This window comes from Melozone crissalis, unplaced genomic scaffold (assembly GCF_028551555.1).
Source record: "Melozone crissalis strain CALT ecotype California unplaced genomic scaffold, PUWL_Pcris_2 ptg000066l_1, whole genome shotgun sequence".
In the NCBI taxonomy this organism is placed as follows: Eukaryota; Metazoa; Chordata; class Aves; order Passeriformes; family Passerellidae; genus Melozone; species Melozone crissalis.
The window spans coordinates 8258434-8279044 of NW_026535844.1; the positions used below are offsets into that span (position 1 = coordinate 8258434).

General features: G+C 55.4%; 1 protein-coding gene and 1 pseudogene across 1 annotated transcript in view; one reads left to right on the top strand and one right to left on the bottom strand.

Annotated features, from left to right (window-relative positions):
• Positions 1 to 20611, bottom strand: part of LOC128945574 (zinc finger protein 436-like) — an 84516-nt gene that overhangs the window by 52996 nt on the left and 10909 nt on the right. The window contains exon 3 of the mRNA XM_054289310.1: positions 16179 to 16771. Within this exon, the coding sequence (XP_054145285.1) occupies positions 16179 to 16771 (593 nt within the window). The remainder of the gene's footprint in view (positions 1 to 16178; positions 16772 to 20611) is intronic.
• LOC128945534 (class II histocompatibility antigen, B-L beta chain-like) lies at positions 9116 to 10838 on the top strand (annotated as a pseudogene).

The window sequence follows — 20611 nt, forward strand, 5'->3', positions numbered from 1 at the left end:
AATCTCTATAAGAGCTGAATATTCCCTGCTTGCTAGGGGCTGACCCGCGGCCTTGGTCTGAGCGAGCTGGCCTCTGGCACTCAGTCCCCTTGGGGGCTGAGCTCTGGAGCTGTCATAGCTTGCCTAGGATAAGACCAATTAAGGCTCATTACTCCCCCATGCACTGGGACCCCTCCTTCACTGCCCCCCCATTCACTGTCCCCCCAAAGTGCTGGGACCGCCCTGATCTATGAGCCCCACCCAGAGTGTCAGGACACCCCTTGGCCTCCCCCGAATCCCCAGCCTGCACTGGGCCCTGCCAGGGCCAGGCTGGCTCCAAAACCCTGCGTGGAGCCATTCAATAAATGCCAATCGGTCTTGTAGTCATGCCCACAGAGGGGGAGGACTGCTCGGGGTGGCCAGTGGGGAGCAACGGAGCAGGGAGGGGGCAGGGACTGAAAAGAGTTAGAAATGGGACTGTGGGAAATGGGGCAGAGCCCAGTGAGTGATGGCCGATGGGGAGATGAGAGGCCTGGGGGGCTGGAATAGGAGCGTGGGAAGGGGCAGGCAATGAATGGGATGTGGAAAAGGGGCGGTGCCTGGACAGAAACAAAAGTGGGCGGTGCACAGCAGGTGTGGAATGGGGATGATTCTGGATGATTTTCTCTCCTTTCTCAAATACGTCCATCACCGTGTTCCCCCACACAATGATGTCATCAATGTACTGCAGCTGTTCTGGAGCTTCACCCTTTTCCAGTGCAGCCAGGATTAGTCCATGGCAGATGATGGGACAGTGCTTCCACCCCTGGGGCAGTCGGTTCCAGGTGTACTGCACACCCCTTTACGTGAAAGCAAACTGAGGCCTGCATTCTGCTGCCAGAGAAATTGAAAAAAATGCATTAGCAATGCCAATGGTGGCAAACCACTTTGCTGCAGATGGGGCTGTTGAAGGGTGAGTGGGTTTGGCTGACCACCCCTTGGCACTCCAGCTCATGGATCATTTTGTGGATGGGGATCACGGCATCCCAATTCATCCAATACTGCCAGCGGTGCACTGTCAAGGTGACAATTGGTATCTGTTGCTGTTCTACCCTCAGGAGTCCTACTGCAGATGGGTTTTCTGATAGTCCAGGCAAGGTGTTCAAGTGCTTCATGTTCTCTGCCTCTACAGCAGCTATTCCAAAAGCCCACCTGAGTCCCTTTGGGTCTTTGTAAAGCCATTCTGGAGGAAGTTGATGCCCAGAATACACGGGGCCTCTGGGCCAGTCACAACAGGATGTTTCTGGGAAGGATCCACTCCTTCCCAGTCAGGCTCACCTCAGCTCCCAACAGGGTCAATTGCTGGGATCCCTCCGTCAATGGAAACAGGTTCTGCCCCCACATGCCCCGATGGTATCAGGGTACACTGCGCACCAATATCAACTAAGACATTGTATTTTTGTGGTTCTGATGTGCCAGGCCATCGGATCCACACTGTCCAAAAGATCTGGTTTTCCGTGCCTCTCCCTGGCTACAGGCAGGGCCCCCCTTTCCTGGGCATACATGCTAGAGGTACCTTCACTTTAGTGGAACTCCCTTGGTTAGTGTTTCCCTCCTTGAGTTGATGCACCTGTGCTGCCAGGACAGAAGTGGGTTTCCCATTCAACCTTCCCATGTGTCATAGTTTGACCCTGGCACAATGCCAGTGCCCCCATGAGAATACCCTCTCCCTGGTGTCTGCTGTGAGATGTCACCAGGAATAAGCAAAGCAGGCTCCTGCTTAGAAATAAAGAAAACTTTATTAAGTAAGCTACAAGAAAAGAAAAAAAAAAACCACAAGGAAAATGAAAACTTTACAAAAGCATTTTCCTCCTCCCACCCACCAAATTTCCCAATGCAATACATTCCCCCCAAATCACCAACTCTCAGTCTGGCACCACCCTTTAGAATACTCAATCTTCAATTCATCAAGAGGAGAGGAGTCCTTCTTGCACCATAGGCTTCCCCTGGAAACACGCTGAAACCTCGTGTGCTCCCATGTCACTCAGCACCGCCCGGAAAATCCTTTGCCATCGTGACACCTTCCTTCCAGGCCCAGTGCTCTCACCACTGTGCATGGACCAGAGCTGCTTCTAGGGCTGTCTTTCAAGGATGCCTTGTCTCACTCCAAAAAGGCAGAGTCTCTCCTTGGGGACATCTGTCCCCCCCAAATTTTTTGCATCCCTGGGGCTGAGGGGTACCCACACTGAACCCTCCTGGTTCTGAGGCACTGCCTCCCCCTAAATGCAGTCTCTGGGTCACAGGAAAAAAATGGTTCCATCTATGGCCACACAAGAAAAGTCCAGCCAAAAGGCCACTCCGTCATCTCTCCCCCCACTCAAGAGTCTTCTGCACTTCCCTCGTGGCCCATCCCCTCTTATCTCATCTCTTATCTCTCTTCTCATTCAGCTCCAGGAGGACCAGCATTTGCAAGGTTTCTATCACGCAAGAAAAGGGTTAAAAATTTCAGTCTCATGCCTGTCTGGAGCTCCAGAACTCCCAAGCTGCCCTGCCGGGCACCTTCTCGCTGCATCCCCCCCTTCTCCTCCTGGGCTGGCACCGCTATCAAATTCAGATGCCGGCTCTCTCGCTCTCTCTCCCCTGGGGGGGGGGGTGGGGGGTGGCTGCCCGATGTCTCTTGGCGCTCTTCCACCCTTCCATCCTCAAGGGCCTCCTCACCTCCCATCTCTGTCCAGGCCCAGGCCTACCACATGGCTGCCCCTCCCCGCTGGACGGGAGAGGGAGATCCGACCTCTTTCCCTCAAAGTCCCAAGAGAGCTTCCCAGAGGAGCAGCTCTGGTTTTTAACCCCTGTGTGTTCTCAGAGGTGTCTCCGAACCTCAGTGGCTACAACAGGTGCCAATGTCAAAACCTGAGCATCTATTGGTAACCACAGCATATCCCAAAAAAAACCCATACTTCCTGTCAGTGAAACCACGACAAAATTGTACTCTATCAAAATCAGTGTGATTAAGAAAAATTTGCAGAAGTCAATACATAATAGCAAAAGCCAACACTACCCAGTTATTTATAACAGACCCAGGGGAGGTTTTTCCCTTGCATGAAGCGCTTGGGCCTTCCCCGGGCCCCTTCTGCCCTCGTGCAGAGCCGGTGGCATTTTCCAGCACACGCAGTTTGTAACCAAGAGCCGGGTGCAGCCGAGAAGGCTCCAAGCGCCTCCTTCCAGGCTGACTCTGCAGGTGCCGAGGCTGCTCTGGGCTCTGACAGGGCTCTGCTGGGGCTCAGCTCTGGGCCAGGCTGGGCCCGCTCTCCCCTCACATTGCTCCGGGCAGCTGAGGCACAGCGGGAGGAGGAAGGGACACGGCAAGGCAGTTGAGGGTTAAGAGAGTTTTTATTCAAAAAACTGCCATAACAAACAGGCTGTCATAAGAACCATAACTAACTACCAGTGCTAACTACCATAAACTAACTACCAGTGCTAACTACCATAACTAACTAGTTGTCCTGACTACTGTAACTGAAAGCTGTCCTCAAGGGGTTCATCTCCTCCGCTGCTCCCTCAGTTGCTTCACTGCAGTGATCAGAGGGGTCAGGCTGGAGGGAGGCTTGGCTGATGATAAAAATGGGTGCTGCCCAAAGGATACAAAGGAAAGAAATGAACTGTTACTTTCCAGAGTCAAGTTCCTCACAGGCTCTGTTGCAACAGGACAAAGGGAAATGGTTTGAAATTCAGGAGGGGGAAGCAGGCTCAGATTAGATCTAAGGAAGAATTTTTTAACCAGGAGAGTGGGGAAACACTGACAGAAGGTGCCCAGAGATGTGGGAGGTGCCTCCTCCCTGGAAACATCCAAGCTCAGGTCAGGCAGGGCTCTGGGCCCCCTGAGCTGCTTGAAGATGTCCCTGCTCGCTGTGGGGCACCAGGCCCAGATGAGCTCCAAAGGAGCTGCCAAGCCACAGCAGGCGAGGATTCTGCTTGCTCTGCGTGTGGAACGCAGCCAGACTGGAGACTGTCGGAGGGGGCCCCACAAGAAAACCCCTCCCTGGCGCTGCTGCTTCCCCTGCAGCCCCTGGCCCTCAGCTGCAGCAGCTCCTGGGCAGCCCAGCGCCGCTCCTCGTCCGGCTCCAGGCTGCACTCGAGGCAGTCCCGCAGCAGAGCCGACAGGCGCCGGGGCTCCTGCAGCTGCGGGGTCCCGTTCTGCCGGATCAGAGCGCGAGCCTGCAGGGAAAGCAAACTCTGCGCTCTGCCAGCTCCCTTCACACCCACACGGGCTCACATCCACGCTGGGGCCTCAGCCCCAGCTCCAGGGGCACTTTCCTCCCTGCCACAGGTGCTGCTCAGAGCTCATTTTGCTATGCCAACCAAAAAACCCAAACTCTGGGGCTGCCACAGCCACTGCAACATGCAAATGATCTCGCCTTGAGAGCCAGTTTCATTGGCTGACTCTGTCAGTAGGAACCTCCATCAGAAATAGCCCATTTTGCTTCTCCAAATGTGGACACCAGCTTTACAGGCCATTTTCCAGAGTCAGTGTGGTTTGCCTGTGTTATTTCAGAGGATTCTTACATCAAGGTCATCTCTGCAGTGCCACTGACACTCAAGTAAATGCATTCCTGATGCCCCATCCCAGAAACTGCCAGGCAAGAAACAGGAGGTTTGTGATGCTGAAAGCTCAGGCTTAGTGACACAGAGAAAGTAGCTTGGACTAGGAAAGAAATATGTCAGACTATGGGGATGTTAAACAATCATCTTCATGTTCTCAACAAGTTTCCCAGTGAGAAGAATCAGGGGGGAGATCATCTTGCAAAATGTCCTTTAGAAGCTCCTGCAGAAACCTTGTTTTGTTTGGGGCTGGGATGTGGGGTTGGTGTGGGTTTTTCTTGCAAGGTAACATTAGACCTGATGCACTTGCTTCACATTTCCAGGTCATCCTCACAGCCAGATGAGCTGCAACAACATAAATCCCAACGCAAACTGTTGCTGGAGACTGAAGAACATTCATCTGTGCTGAGGCTGGAGTCCTCTGAGAATTCCCTTCCCATGTGCAGAAACCTCCAGCTGCTGCTCCCAGTGCAGGGTCCCCCTGTGCTCACAGGCCTCTGCAGCCACTGCAGAATTTGCCTCTTACCATGGCCGCCGTTTCCCTGAAGTAAGGAGGTTCTCCTTCCACCATCTCGATGGTCACAGTGCCAAAGGCCCAGATGTCCACCTTGGGGCCATAAGGAGATCTGGTCACAACTTCTGGGGCCATCCAGTGAGCAGTGCCCACCATGGAGCTGCGCTGGTCCTGCTCAGGGCTGAGCTGAGCGCAGAGGCCAAAATCAGCTGAGGACAGAAACAAATCCTGTCAAAGGCAGCTGGAATGAGGAAACTAAGCACCAAGATTCCCCACTCTCAGTCTGAGAGTGCAGTAGTGAAGTCAGCTGGAAAAGCCCTCAGGGCTGTAGCCAAGGAAAGATGGAACTGGACCCTTCAAGAAACCCTCAGCTTTCATGCAGTGGCTTTTACTGATTCCCTTGGAGCTTTAGATTCCCACTGCTGCCCCTCTGGCAGGGCCATAGGCAGAGCAAAGGCACTGCTGGCACCCTGCTCCTCTGCTGAGCTCTCTGCAGGGGCAGCCACTCTCAGCTGGCAGCAGGGGCCGGGCAGTGCCCCCAGCAGCCCTTGTGGGGCTCTGGCCCTCCCTGGGAAGCAGCCCCACACCCGCAGCCCGGGAGCGCCGTGCCTGGCCAGGAACACCCACCCAGCCTGACAGAGCCGTCCGTGCCCAGGAGGATGTTGGAGCTCTTCAGATCCCTGTGGATCACCCGCTTGGAATGGAGGAAATCCAGGTCCTGCACACACTGAGAGAGAACAATGTGGTAAATAGGTGTGATTCGTGCTGATAAAATTGAAACAGTCATCAATATTGATACAGTAATTAATATTTGGAAATAATAAAACAGTTAAAAGTTGTAATGCCAAAGAAGAAAGGGAGAGGAGGGGCTCTACCCCCCTCTCCTGGCAGATGTTCAAGGATAGGAGGAAAAAGCAAGAGATAACAGTTACTAAAAATTAACTGAGAGAAGTGAACATCTGGTTGGGTCCCAGGAAAATGCCCGCTATAAGAGACTTATTGCTTTGATGCTAAAATGTAGTAATATCTTAGTTTTGGCTTACATTATACTGGCTTGGTGCGCATGTGTAACCCAAAGGTGAATTAAAGGACAATGAAGAAGACTATACGGCCTTCATCAGTGACTACCCCCAAAGACCTGTGCGACCACCAAACCGAGTGGTGGCGCATGCGTGGTAAAGGTGGTGAGGAGGGCGGAGACAGAAAAGTGACGAACCAAAAATAGGAGGAGATGGCATTGACACATGGCACATAAGGGGCGACTTTCACTTGGCAAACTTGCACGTGAAGTGGCAAGGGTCATTGAACCCTGCCCTCCGTACCCCGCGGTTGTTTTATCTTATGCGCTATTATTTGAACCATATTATCCCTTATTTATATATTTGCTAAACTATTTAATTAAAATTGCTGCTACCTTAAATATTGTTTGGGGTTTTTTTATGATGGAATAATTGGGCAAACATAACACCTGCAAGCACAGAAGGACACCGGTCAGGGCTGGGCTGGCTGCTGAGAATGCCTCGGGCAGGAGGATCCTCCGGCAACGAGCCCAGAGCCACTCTGGGCACTGAGGCCTCCGTGTCCCACAGCAACGGGAACACCACGGGGACGTGGCGCTGTTCCTGTGACATCCCAGCAGCAGCTCACGCAGAAACCGCCTGGAAGGTTCTCCTGTGTCACAAAGGAGCACAAAGAACCCTCCCAGGGTACAGCCTATGGCCCAAAGTGTGCAAGAGGAACTCGGAAAATGCAGCAAACAAGGACACCCCACAGCCCAGCCTGAACACTGAGGAGGAATAAGGACGGCACCAAACCAAAGGAAACGTTACCTTTAGTCACTGATACTTCTGACTAAAAGCAGCAAGCCTTGTCCCATCTGGGATCTTTGTTCTAGTTCTAAAAACGAGCAAGGTTCCCCACTCTAAATACACAGAAGGCAGGAACTGGGGAGGAGGTGGGATTAGGAAGGAGGAGGAGGAGGGACAGAGAGAGGAAAAGGAGGAGCAGGAAGAGGAGGAGCAGGAGCAGGAACAGGAGGAACAGGAGGTTCCAGTGCCCCCTGTGACCGCAGCCACGGGACCATAGCCCCCAGCTCGTCCTGCAGGTGAGCGGGGAGGGGGAGCTCATCCCAAATCCATTGGGAGGTCCCTGAGAGGGTTTTTTATTGGGGTGTGTTTGGCGCTCGCAGATTGTGAAATTGACCCCAAATATCATCTGGTGTCTCTGGGAGGTTTTTTTCTCTGTGTGTGTAGGTTTGGATCTTGCAGGAGCCCAAAGCTGAGCCCCTTAGGGGATCTTTGGGGGCCCACGTGGCCATTGCGCAGTATGGGCAGGGGAGGACATTGGTCCTGGGGACCCCCGGGAGAGCAGAGGAGGGGAACCCCTGGGACCCCCAGAGTGGGGAGAGCAGAGAGGGGCAATCCCAGAGCAGGGGGAGGCCGGCAGACTGGAAAGGGGGGGAGCCTGGAGAGGAGGGACCCCTGGGATCTCAAAGTAGAACATCAGGGTAGAAGGGACCCCATGGACCCCCAAAAGCCCCTGGATCATCCCTAAGCAGGACGCCGGAGAATGAAGAACCCCTGGAACCATTGGACCCCTGTGATCCCAAGGAAAGGAAACCTGTGGAACCCCAAAAGTGGAGAGATCAGCAATAGGGAGCTCCTGGGAGAGTTTTTTCAGGCTAAATATTGATGTGTGGAGATTTTCATGGACACAAGACTCCTGCTGAGTTCCAGAGATGGACCTTGCCAGGAGAAGCCTCTACTCCAAGGCACTCCCACCTTGGTTTCCCCCAAACCAGGGTTTGTAATTCCCAAGCTGTGGCCGGATGGAGGAGGAGGAAAAGCCCCAGAGATCCCTCACAAGGAGGGGCTGCAAACCCAGCCCAGGGAGGTGTGGGGAGGAAAGAGCCGCCCTGAGCCAGGAAGGCGGCCGGAGATGCAGCCAGAGCTCAGAGCTGGTGGAGAAGCCTCATGGCAGGGAGAAGTCCCACAAGTGCTTGGAATGTGGGAAGGGTTTCAGCTCCAGCTCCACCCTGATGGAACACCTGAACACCCACACTGGGGAGAGGCCCTGGGAGTGTGGGGAATGTGGGAAGAGCTTCAGTGGGACATCCGACCTCAGCAAGCACCACAAGATCCACACTGGGGAATGGCCCTAGGAGTGTTCGGAATGTCAGAAGAGCTTCAGGTGGGATTCAGAGATCGTCACTCACCAGCACTTCCACACCAGGGAGAGGACCTGCGAGTGTCCCGAGTGTGGGAAGAGCTTCGTGCACTGCTCCAGCTCCATCCCCCATGGGAGGATCCTGGCTGGATGATCCCCAGTGACCCCCGTTGGGCAGAGCCCTGGTGACCCCTGTTCTGGGTGATCCGTGTTGGGCAGGGGGAAGGTGTTGGAGAGATTTCTTTCCCTTCTCCTTGTGCTGCTATGATTTGGTTGGCAATAAATTCCCTCTGTGTGTCCAGGCCGGATCTGTTGTGCCCGTGCGGGATTTGCTGAGGGATCTCTCCCGGTCCTTGTCCCCACGCAGGAACCCTCGGTTCCATTTTCTGGCCCGGTGTGGCTGCGGGGGGCAGGGACAGAGCGGCTCTGGGGGTGCCTGGCATCGGGCCAGCGTCACCGCTCGCCACGGGCAGCCCTGAGATGCCGCGCACCTGGGCCCGCATTGCTGGGCTCACCTGAGCTCCCACCTGCCCGGCGCCCCAAGGTTCCCCCTCCCCAAAAAACCCCCAGCCCGGGGCTGCAGCGTCCCGGAAAGGCCTCAGCCAATGGCAGCGCAGGCAGGAGGCGGTGCAGCCAATGAGCGGTCGGTGCGTTGGATTGCCTCATCGGTTGCCGGGCAGAGCCTGTGGCCGATCGCTGCCCAGAAGCGGCGGCAGCCAATGAGAGCGCGCGGCGCTGCCGAGCCCGCCCTGCTCCGGACTGGCGCTCCCAGCGCAGCGCGGCTGCTTTGGGGCTGCTGCTCCCTGCCCGGCCCCGGCCATGGGGCGAGGGGCGGCAGCTGGGGCCCTGCTGGTAGCACTGGTGGTGCTGGGAGCCCCCCCGGCTGCGGGCGCGGAGCTCTCGGGTGAGCGGGGGGGCGGGAGGCGCTGGGACGGGGGGGAGAAGGGGGAAAAGGGGGCGAAGGGGGGAGCCCGGAATGGAGGGGGAGGAGGAGGGGACCCCCCAAAGGGAGAGCGGGAGGGGAGGGGTGGGAGAGGGTGGGGAAGCGGGCAAAAGCGGAGGGGGAAAACTGATCGCAATGGGGCCTGGGGATTGGGGAATTTGTGGGAAAATGGAGAAGTGGCACCCCAAAGTGATTTGGGGAGCGGCCGGGGGTCGGAGGGGAGAGGATGTGGAAGGGGAAATGGGGGAAGGGCGGCAAAGAGGAAGCGGCAGCTCGGGCAGGAGGGTCCCATGGCGGCCGAGGGCCACAGGGGGTGCGGAGTGGGGATCCGGGGTGGCCCCGGAGCTCTGCGGGTGCTGGGGGAGGGTGTTGGAGAGGCACCCCCCGATCTATGTTCTGCACACACAGGGGTGTTCCAAAGGATGACAAAGTCCGAGTGTTACTTCATTAACGGCACGGAGAAGGTGAGGTACGTCCAGAGATCCGTCTAAAACCGGGATCAGTTCATAATGTTCGACAGACACGTGGGGCACTTTGTGGGGTTCACCCCCTATGGGGAGAAGTTGGCCAAGCGCTGGAACAGCAACGCGGTATTTATGGAGGACAGACGGACTGCGGTGGACTGGTTCTGCCCGTGCTGGTACAAGAATTTTACCCCGTTCCACACGGAGCGCCGAGGTGAGCGCGAGGCAGAGCGCGTCCCCTCGGGGCCTGCCCTGCCAGTGACCCTGGAGCCCCTCAAAATCTCCATGGGCATCGGCCCAGAGCCCTCAGCCCTCCTTGTGCCGACCCCCGGGGTCTCCAGATCCTCCCAGTCCCTCCCAGTGCCCCCCCGCGCGTCCATTTCAGCGACCCGTAAAGTTGACGCTTGACAACCAATGAGATCGCATCATGTTCATGACTCATCTGTTGCCAGGCAGACCCGCAGCGCGGAGTGCCTCGCGCCGGACTCGGCCTCCCAGTGCCGCGCACTTCATTCCCAGTTCCTCCCAGTGCCACCAAGATCCCTCCCAGTGCCATTCCAGTCCCTCCAAGACCATGCCCAGTTCCTCCCCAGTCTCTCCCAGTCAATTCCCAGTCTCCTCCCAGTTCATTCACAGTTCACTCTCAGACCTCCACCCTCTCTCCCAGTTCCCCTAATTCCTTCCCATCTCTCTGTGTCACCCAACTCCCTCCCAGTCTCTCCCACTCCCTCCCAGCACATTCCCAATTCATCCGAGCCCATTCCCAGTCCCTCCCACCACATTCCCCAATCCATTCCCTGTCACTCCGAGTCCATTTCAGTCCGTTCCCAGTCCCTCTCCAGCCCAGCCCAGCCCTCCCCTCTCTCTCCCAGTGCCCCCCAGCTGATCCCACTGTGTCCCCGCTCTCCCTCTCCCAGTGTCCCCCAGCGTGTCCACCTCGCTGGTTCCCCCCTCGAGCTCCCAGCCCGGCCCCGGCCGCCTACTCTGCTCCGTGATGGATTTCTACCCTGCTGCCATCCAGGTGAGGTGGTTCCAGGGCCAGCAGGAGCTCTCGGAGCACGTGGTGGCCACCGACGTGCTCCCCAACGGGGACTGGACCTACCAGCTGCTGGTGCTGCTGGAAACGCCGCCCCGGCGCGGGCTCAGCTACAGCTGCCAGGTGGAGCACGTCAGCCTGGAGCAGCCCCTGAGGCGGCACTGGGGTACGGGGGAGCCCCTGGGGGCGCTGGCAGAGCCGCTGGGCTGTGCTGGGAGCCACTGGGAGGGAGATGGAGAGACCCGGGCTGGAAGTGGGAGAGGGGCCGGGCAAGGGCTGGGAAGGGGTTTGGGGGATGCTGGGGAGGGTGGGATGGGCTTGGGGGGGTCCTGGTGGGCACTGGGAGGGAGTTTGGGGGCGCTGGGTGTGACTGGGAGGGATCGCAGGGAGCGCCGAGGGGCTGGAAGGAGATCGGCGATGGCAAAGCGGGGCTCGCCATGAGCTCGGTTGTGCTGGGCACAGCCTGGGAGGGCTCTGGCTGAGTCCTGCTGGGGCTGCCAAGGGACTGCGAGAGGCTTTGGGGGTCCTGGGGGCAACTGGGAGGGGGCTGTGGGATGCTGAGAGGGACGGGAGGGGCTTTGGTGGCTCCTGGGCAGGACAAAAAGGGATCGGGGGGAGGTTTCAGTGGTTCCTGGCTGGGCTGGGGGCGACAGGGAGGGCGCTGGGAGGGGCTCGGGGTGTCGGTGAGAGGTTTTGGGGGTGCTGAGCCCTGCGGACTCCCCAGAGATGCCGCCGGACGCCGCCCGCAGCAAGATGCTGACGGGCATCGGGGGCTTCCTGGCGCTGGGGCTCGGCTTCTCCCTGCGCAAGAAGGTCAGGGCGGGTGCCGGGGGTGGCGTCCCCGCCGTGGCGGAGCGTGTGCGCTCCCGCCGGGGCCCCCAGCCCGGTGTCACCCCCTTTTCTGTGCCCACAGAGCTCCTGAGCCGGCTGCGGCCGCAGCCCCTCCCCGTGGGCTCGGGCCCGGCCGGGATCCCCCGCTCCGTCCCCGCTCCGCTGATTTTGGGGGGGTCCCGTGTCCCCCCCAGCCCCGCTGGCGCTCTGCCCCCGTCCAGTGCCTGCTCCCAGTGCTCCCAGTAAAGCTTCCCAGTTGGGCCCGGGGCCGTTTATTGGGGGGCGGTGGGGAGGGGTGTGGAAAGAGGGAGGGGGACAAAGGGTGGGGGCTGGGCCCGGGGGGAGCGGGAAGAGGATGTGGAGGAGGAGGAGGAGGAGGAAGAGGAAGAGGAAGAGGAAGAGGAAGAGGAAGAGGAAGAGGAAGAGGAAGGATCAGGAGAAAGGCCGGAGAGAGGAGGAGAAGGAGGCAGGATAAGAAATGAGGAGGAGGTGAGGGAAGGAGGAACTGGAAAGAAGAAGAAGAGGAGGAAGAAGAGCAGCAGCACCAGAACCTTGCCGTTTTTCCATGCCCCCAGAGCTGCAGCCCCCCCGGCCCCATCAGCATTGCCCCCTCCCTACATCCTGCACTGAGCAGGGAGGGAGAGCTCAACCCTTGTTAAGCATAGCTAATTAATTTAAAATAATAGTTTTTAATTTTAATAAAATGTTATTTTATTTTATGAAAACACCATACAACTTAAATTTATATAATTTAAAAAATAATTTTATATTGGTGTAAGAGTCGGTTCCGAATTTTCCCTCGTCTGCCTCAGGATCGTCATTGGGGGACCACTAAGAAAAGACCACCCCTGTCTTAAATCTCTGGCTCCAAAGGAGAAAGTCACACGCCAACAACGCCCTAGATCTGAGAGCATTGCTAAGCCATTTTTCTCACAGGTGTTGTTTGCTGTATGCTACACTGAGCCCAAGGAGAAGAACGGGGCACCGTGCCCTTTTCGCAACAACAGCCTTGGGAGCTGTCCCACCTCTTGGCCTGGCTGGACTTCTCCTGAGTTTCAGGTGGTCCCCCCACAGAAGACCCTCACCTGTTTTACAACCACCGTGACAGACAGACTGAGATGGAAGGAGCCTCTCCATCAAGGACTGAGACATGGAACCCCCATGTGAAAAGGCCCCTCTGCTCCTTCCAAGGACAGGGACTGAAACCCCCAGCCTGGGGCAGGTGTGTGGGGGAGGCAAGCTGGCCAAAGCGAGATGTTTGCCTGCAGGTTGTGACCGCTGGACCAAGAAGACAATTGCTCTCGATTACTGCTGAGAGCATGGACTACCTGTTACATCTATTCCTTATTGTATCTGTATCCCCCCCCGCGCAATTTCCAATAGAGTTATCATAATAAAAACCTCTGAGTTAGCGAGACTTCGAGATCTCCCCGACGCAACAGGCGGGTCCTCGACTGGACTGGACCAAAGGACTTTGTCTCTACATTTGGCAGCCCTATTCCCTCTCTCTTCCCCCTGTCTTTTTCTCTCCCTTAATCCCTCTATCGCATTTTGCTGTGCTCATTCAGTAAAGGTGCATTTGTTTCGATTATCATTGCAAACCCCCTTGTACCGTGTCGGTTCTTTTTGCACCCTGAGATCAAATCCATGAACCATCACAAAACCCGTCCGTGAGGACGGATTTTGACACCCCCCGAGGACCCCTCCCCAGATTCCCCCCCAGCACCCCCAGACCCTGCTAAAACCCCCTCAAGTTCCCCCCAGACCCTCCCCAAATCCCCCCCCAAACATCCTCAAGACCCCTCCCTAAATTCCCCTCACGACCCCTCCAGGACCCCTCACCTGTCCCTGCGCCTCCTCAGCAGCTCCCGGAGCCCCCCGTCCTCTCCCAGCGCCTCCCCCGCTCTCTCCAGCGCCTCCCGCAGGACCCGCTCGAGCCCGGGGCGGCTCTCGGGGGTCCCTGAGGGGGTCTCGGGGGAGCGGGGGGAGGGGGCGCCCGCTCCATACCCAGCCGGTGGTCAGGGGGCGCTGCTTTGGGCTCGGCTCCGATTGGTTGAGGAGGGGCGGGGAGGGCGGGAGTTGCTGAGGTGAGACGCCCAGTGAGTGCTTGGTGTGATAGAGGGCGCGGTGATTGACAGGAGAGGGGCGAGGGAGGTGGGCTTTGCCGAGGGGAGGCGCGCGGTGATTGGTTGGTTAAGCTCGAGAGAGGCGGGAGTAGCTGAGGGGAGACCTGCGGTGATTGGTTAATTCGGCGCGCGAGAGGCGGGCGGTGGGGAGGCGTGCGGTGATTGGTTGGATCCGCGCACGGTAAGACCGGTGTTCCTGAGGGAATACCCGCGGTGATTGGTTGGTTTGGGGTGGGGTGCGCCATGATTCGTTGGTTTGGGAGATGAAGCGTGGTGATTGGATGGTTTGGGGTGGGGCGCGCTGCTATTGGCTGGGAAAAGTCTGGGATTTTTTAAAGGACTTTCCCGGTTTTTTGTGGAAAAACTCTCAGATTTTTCACGAAAAATTCCCGTTTTTTTACAGGAGAAACATTCCCGGGTTTTTTGACCACACATGACCCCAAATAACCTAAATAACCCCAAAACACTCGAAATAAGCCCCAAAGAACACCCAAAAAAACCCAAATACCTGAAAATGCCCCAAATAACCCCCCCAAAAAAAAAAAAAAAAACCCAAAAAAACAAAAACAACCAAATTAAACTCAAAGACCCCCAAATGATTTCCAGTACACCTAAAAAAACCCCATGTACACCAACATAACTCCCAAGAACCCCAAATAATCCCAAAGAAGCCCAAATAAACCCAAACAAACCAAAATACTTCCAAATAAACTCAAATAATTCCAAATAACACCAAATAAAAAGAAATAAATCAAGCAAAACCCAAGAGAAACCCCAATTAGTCCATAAATAGCCCCAAATAAACCCCAAACAAACCCTAAATTAACCCAAAGAAACTCCAAGAAACCCCAGTTCCTCCGGTCCCCACCCATAAACAGATCCCGACCAATCAGAACGCGCGGCACTGATGACGATCCACTTGCTGGGCACAAACTCAGAGCACTGGCCCCGATCAGTGATTTTCAGCCAATCAGCGCCCGGCCCGACTCTGACTCATCAGTTGCCCGGTACACACTAAGGCCTTTCACTGCGGTAAATATTAAGAGATCGCGGGGGAAGGGGAAGGGTGCAATTTCCAGCCAATCAGAGCGTGTCTCGCTGATGACTCATCAGTTGCCAGGAGCGGAATTTGGTGGGGGGGGGAAGGGGATCCTGGCGATGGGCTGGGGACCCCAAATTAATCCAAAATGGGGTCGGGACCCTAAAACGGAGCAGGAAGGGCCTGGAGCCCCCAAAACCAAACACGGGGAAGGGGACTGGGGGAACGATTGGAAAGGGGAGGGAGAGCAGGGAAAAGAGGGGGGCGGGACCCCAAAATTGAGCTGGGAGGGGGATGGGACCCCCAAACAGGATGAAGCCAATTTTGTTCCTGGAATATGTAAAGTAGTTTATGGATACGCGAAAAGCCTATTAATATGTAACAGGCTGATGTAATGGGAGAAAAGGACCGTAAAGCAAAGGTTGTTATGGCCACCAAGACCCCCCAGTTATTTTCAGGGACACCCCTTAATTAATCTGGTTTAACTACATCAGCCTGTTGCATATTCATAGACCCTCATCCATATCCATAAACTAATCTACATCTTTCAGGAACTATTTTACATGGCCCAGCCTTGGGGGTGTCTCCCTATTTCAGGAGTCTCCACTGAAATAGAAAATGTAAACCCCCTCTCTTTGATGATGATGATGATGATGATTACATTAATTAATTTTGAAATTAAGGGGTTCTCAGGCAAAGATATGGGAGTAGAAATAACAGTTCTTTATTACGAAAAATTAAAAATACAAATGCAGTAGTACAAACAAAAAAAACCCAGTGACACAGTCAGAATCCTCTGGGAATCCAGTGAAAAAGGCTGATCCTCCGGGAATCCAGTGGGCAAATATTTATCCTCAGGGAATCCAGTGGGAGAAGCTGAAATTTTTGGAATCTAGTCAGAAAAAGGCTAATCCTCTAAGAATCCAGTGGGGAAAGGGCTTATCCTCTGGGAATCCACTGGGAAAAGCTTTGTCCTCTAGGAATCCAGTGGAGAATGAGGCTGATCCTTTGGAATCCAGTAGGAATAGGGCTGATCCTTTGGGAATCCATTTCTTAACCCCCAAAGACAGGGCACAGGAAGGGCCATGGAGTTTTTATAGGGCGTGCCAAGGCTGGAATTGGGGTTGGGGTCAGGGGAGGAGTTCTTAGCAACACAAAAAGGGTGAGATCAAATTCCTGCCTCTTAGCAACAGCAGCACTCCACACAGAACGTGTCCCCAAATCCTAAATTCCCTCTAAAACAACTGAGAAATTATGCAACGTCAGATATATTCAATGAATTTCCTTCATTTAACCCAGTTTTGGGTGTTCTTAAAGGATGAAGGTGAAGCAGAGGCCAAACCAAAAGGCAAAGCAGCCAGGTGTGTTCCCAACATGGATCACAGGGAATGTGAGTGACCAGGGCTGTGCCCAAAGTGCCTCCTCCAGTGGGGGATGGAGCTGGAGCAGCGCACGAAGCTCTGCCCGCACTCGGGGCACTCACAGGGCTTCCCTTAGTGGTGCCTCCGTTGGTGTTGGGTCAAGTGAGAGCTCTGTGAGAAGCTCTTCCCACACTGGGGACACTCGTAGGGCCTCTCCCCAGTGTGGAGGCGCCGGTGAGTGATGAGGTGGGAGTTCTGCTTGAATCCCTTCCCGCAGTCGGGGCAGCGGAAGGGCCTCTCCTCTGTGTGAATCCGATAGTGCAGGAGGAGATAGGAGCTGTTCTGAAACCTCTTCCTGCATTTATCACACTCGTAGGGCCTCTCCCCAGTGTGGATGCACCGGTGCCTGATGAGGGTGGAGTTGTGCTTGAATCCCTTCCCGCAGTCGGGGCATTGGAAGGACCTCTCCTCTCTGTGACTCAGATAGTGCCGGAGGAGATCGGAGCTGGTCAGAAACCCCTTCCCACACTTGGAACACTCGTAGGGCCTCTCCCCAGTGTGGGTCCTCTTGTGCGTGATCAGGATGGAGCTCCGGCTGAAGCACATCCCACACTGGGAACACTTGTACGGCCTTTCTCCAGTGTGGATCCTCTGGTGGCTGATAAGGTGGGAGCTCATGCTGAAGCTCCTCCCACACTCCCCACACTCGTAGGGCTTCTCCCCAGTGTGGATCCTCTGGTGCACAATCAGGTGGCAGTTCCACCTGAAGCTCTTCCCACACTCCACGCATGTGTGTGGCTTCTCCCCATCATGGAGCTGCTCATGGAGCACCAGCTCCGAGCTCTGGCTCCGTCTCCGGCCACCTTCCCGGCCCAGGCTGGCTCTTTCCCCCTCAGATCCCCGCCGGCTGCGTTTGCAGCCCCTCCTCGTGCGGCATCTCCGGGGCTTTTCCTCCCCGTTGGCTTCCTGTGCCGTGGAGCCGCTCAAAACGGCCTCTTCCACCAGGTTCTGCCGCGGGCATTTGTCCTCCCTGCTCTCCATGCTCAGCTCCTGCTCTGGGGGAGGAAGGACAAGGACAGGATGGGATTTGCCTCCGTGCCACAGGCAAGGGCAAGGAGATCCCCCCAGGGCTGAGCTGCAGCCGGGGCCGTGCTGGGCTGGGAGATGGAGCAGCACAGAGGGGAAAGGGGCACTCATCACCAGTTCGGGGCTGTGCGCAAATCACAAAGAGGACTGCACTGCTGGGAATGCGTCCTGAGCTGTGTGATTTTCCAACCATCTGCCTCATTATTTGGTTATGACCATGGGAAGATGCCAGTAGCTCACTTCCCAGGTAGCAGACAAAGGACTTCATGTTAAAACTTACTTTAAAAGGTTTTTGGCCAATCACACAAAGCAAAAGCATATTGACAGTAGTCCCATCCAAGCACTATAAGCACATTGAGGGTTAAAACAATGCTTGCTTATTTCAAGTACAATACCTGCTTGTAAGCCTTAAAAAACAATGCACAGAGCTCCATTATTAAGCTTGAATCTTCCTAATATCTTGCTAGATATACTTTTCCGCAGGTTAGGGAGTTATTCTAGATAAGTGTTAATGCACAGACCATTGTTCTATTTCTCCTTACTTTCTACTTCTTATACAATTTTTCTATTGGCTGCTGCAAAGCTCAAATCAGTTCTAATGTGTCTGAGGCTTGTCTTTCGCAGCTTTCCCAAAACCATCTGATTTTAAGCATTCAAGAGACACTGACTTCCTCCTCACCTGCCTCATTGTCCTGGGGCATCTTCCTCTTCCTCGCAGCCTCCCAGGAGCTGGCAATGGGAAATCCTGGTTTGGGGAAAACAAGGGATGAGCACGGTGAGTTTGAAAGTGCCTCTGCCCAAGTCCATCTCTACAAGTCACTGGCACTCTGGGCTCCCGAAAAACCTCCCAAACACCACGATTCAGCCCGGAAAAAGCCTCCCAGGGGTTCCCCATCCCTGGCCCCTCCCCTTAGTGTTCGGGGGTTCCCCCTGTCCCAGCTGCTGGGGGTCACGCTTGGATTGGGGGTCCCCCTTCTCCTCGGTGCCTGCCCTGTGCAGGCTGCTGGCAGTCCCAGCAATGCCAAAAGCTCCCCCCGCTTCACTCTCCCCATTTCGGGATCCAGGGGCTGTTTGGGCTCCCGGGCTCCCTTCTCCCCTCATTCTCTGCTCTGGGCTGCAGCGGCTCCAAGGAGTCCCCCCTGCCCCTCTCCAGGCTCTTGAGGCTCCCGCCAATGGTGCCGCTCCCCCCTCTCTGGGCTCCCCACTTTGGGCTCCTGGGGGACACAGGGCTCTGCTCCTCCAGGCTGCCTCTGCCGGCAGCCGCCACCGCCACCCCCCGATGTCCCCCCAAGGGGCCTTTCCTGCTCAGCCTTGGACTTCTTCATTCTCCAAACATCCCCCCAAAAACCCCAACCCAGGGACCCCCCAGGATATCCGGGCCGAGCTCCCCCTCCCCGCTCACCGGCGCGATTGGGGGGATGAGGATCCCACAGGTGGGGGCTGCGAATTCAGGCAGGGATCGACTGCGTGGTTCCCTACCCCAGCTCAGCCTCGATCTGCCTTTGTCCCTCCTCTTCCTCCCACTCCTCTCCCCTTCCATCCCCTGCACTCGTCCGCCCTCTCTGTCTTATTCCCACCTCCTTCGCCTCTTTCATCGCTGCTCTCTCTCCGCCTTCATCCCTCCTCTTCCATCCCTCCCCCTGCTCCTCCTCCCTAACCCCACGTCCTCCTCCCCCTCCATCCCTGCCCTTCCCTCCCTCCTCCTCCTCCCCCAGCAGCAGCCACACCCTCGGTGCCCCTTTCCCGCAGCCCTCGCAGCCCGCAGCAGGAGCGGGGATGGAGCTGGGACAGGTCAGGATGGGCAGCGCGGGGCTCTCGGCTGCTCCCAGCCACTGCGGGCGGGGGGAACCCGGCCCGGGCCAAAGGAGAGGCAAACTGGGCAAACTGGGGGCTGCACATCCAAACTGGGCCTTGCTGGGGACCCTGCCTGGCCACTGCCAGCCCTTGGGGCTCCTCTCGCCATATCCGCCAGGGGGGAACGCACACAGGGCTGGGGGATCCCAGCAGTGGCAGCACTGCCAGGGACTGGGCTGGACTGGGATCGTACTGGGAGTGACTGGGACTGTACTGGGCTTGTACAGATATCATACTGGGATCATACTGGGTTTGTACTGACATCATACTGGGATCGTACTGGGATCATGATGGGACTGTACTGGGTTTGTACTGACATTATTCTGGGATCATATTGCCATGCCAGGGCAGACTGTGATCGCACTGATGGACACTGGGATCATTCTGGGATCATACTGGGAGCAACTGGGACTTTACTGGCTTTCTATTGACATCCTATTGGCATCATACTGGGATTGTACTGAGTTTGTACTGACTCCATGATGCCATCATACTGGGATCATGCTGAGATCACACTGGGAGTGAGCAGGAGCCTGGGGGGGGCAATTGAGACCATGTTAGGGGTAAATGGGATATACTGGGATGAACTGGGATGGTGCTGAGGATGGCTAGGATCATACTGACATTGAGTGCCACTACACTGAGGCTGACTGGGAGTGCTTGGGAGCAAATGGGATCATACTGGAAGGAACTGGAAAGATGGTAGAGGGAACTGGGGTACCCTGGGATATACTGGGACTGACTAGAAGGAAAATGAGGGTGAAAGAGAGGAACTGGAACCATGCAGAGCAAAACTGGTTTATTCTGGCAGAGACTGGGAGCACACTGGGCTCATATTTGGATCATACTGGGAGGGACTGGACTAATACTGGGAGGAACTGAGTGTCACAGTGAGCACACCTTGCACATCATCCCCCATACTGGGCCTGACTGGGAGCAACTGGGAGCAAATGGCATCATACTGGGACACACTGAGTTGATTAAGGAAGCAACTGGAACCATGCTGGAGACAGCTGGGACCAAACTGGGAGAGACTGGAAGTAAGTGGGATTATACTTGTAAAAAATGCATATTTTGTGATTGGGTTATCCCAAATATTAAAATGAATATTATATGTCTTGTGTTAGAAAGTACTGCTGTATTAATTCTCTTAAGTAGTGGGTTAAATATAGTTTTAGGTTATTAAAAAATGTTAAAATAGAAACTATGCTTGGTATGAGACATTTTAAAGAAAGGACTTGCAGCGAGATAGCAGCCACAGGACACCTAAATCTTTCAAGGAAAAAGAATTTATTGGTCTCTTGTCAGAAGAAATAACTTCTTCCTGCCTTGAAGCTGCTGTTAGGTTTCAGAGCAAGAAGTTGACAATGACCAGACAGAATCCTGTGTTTGAATGGAATTTATGCATCATGTATGAAGTGTATGAATATGCAACAGGCTATTGTTTTTAATGGTTAATCCTGTGTTAACGGGTGTCCTTTTTCAGGCTTGTGCTGCCCAGAAAAAGGTACCCACACGTCCGTAACTTTGTATTTGTTGTCTCATATTGTCCTAATTCGATTTCTCCAAATTGTTATTACTCTAATATTATTACTATTTTTTATAACCATTTTATTACCATTAAACTTTGCAAAT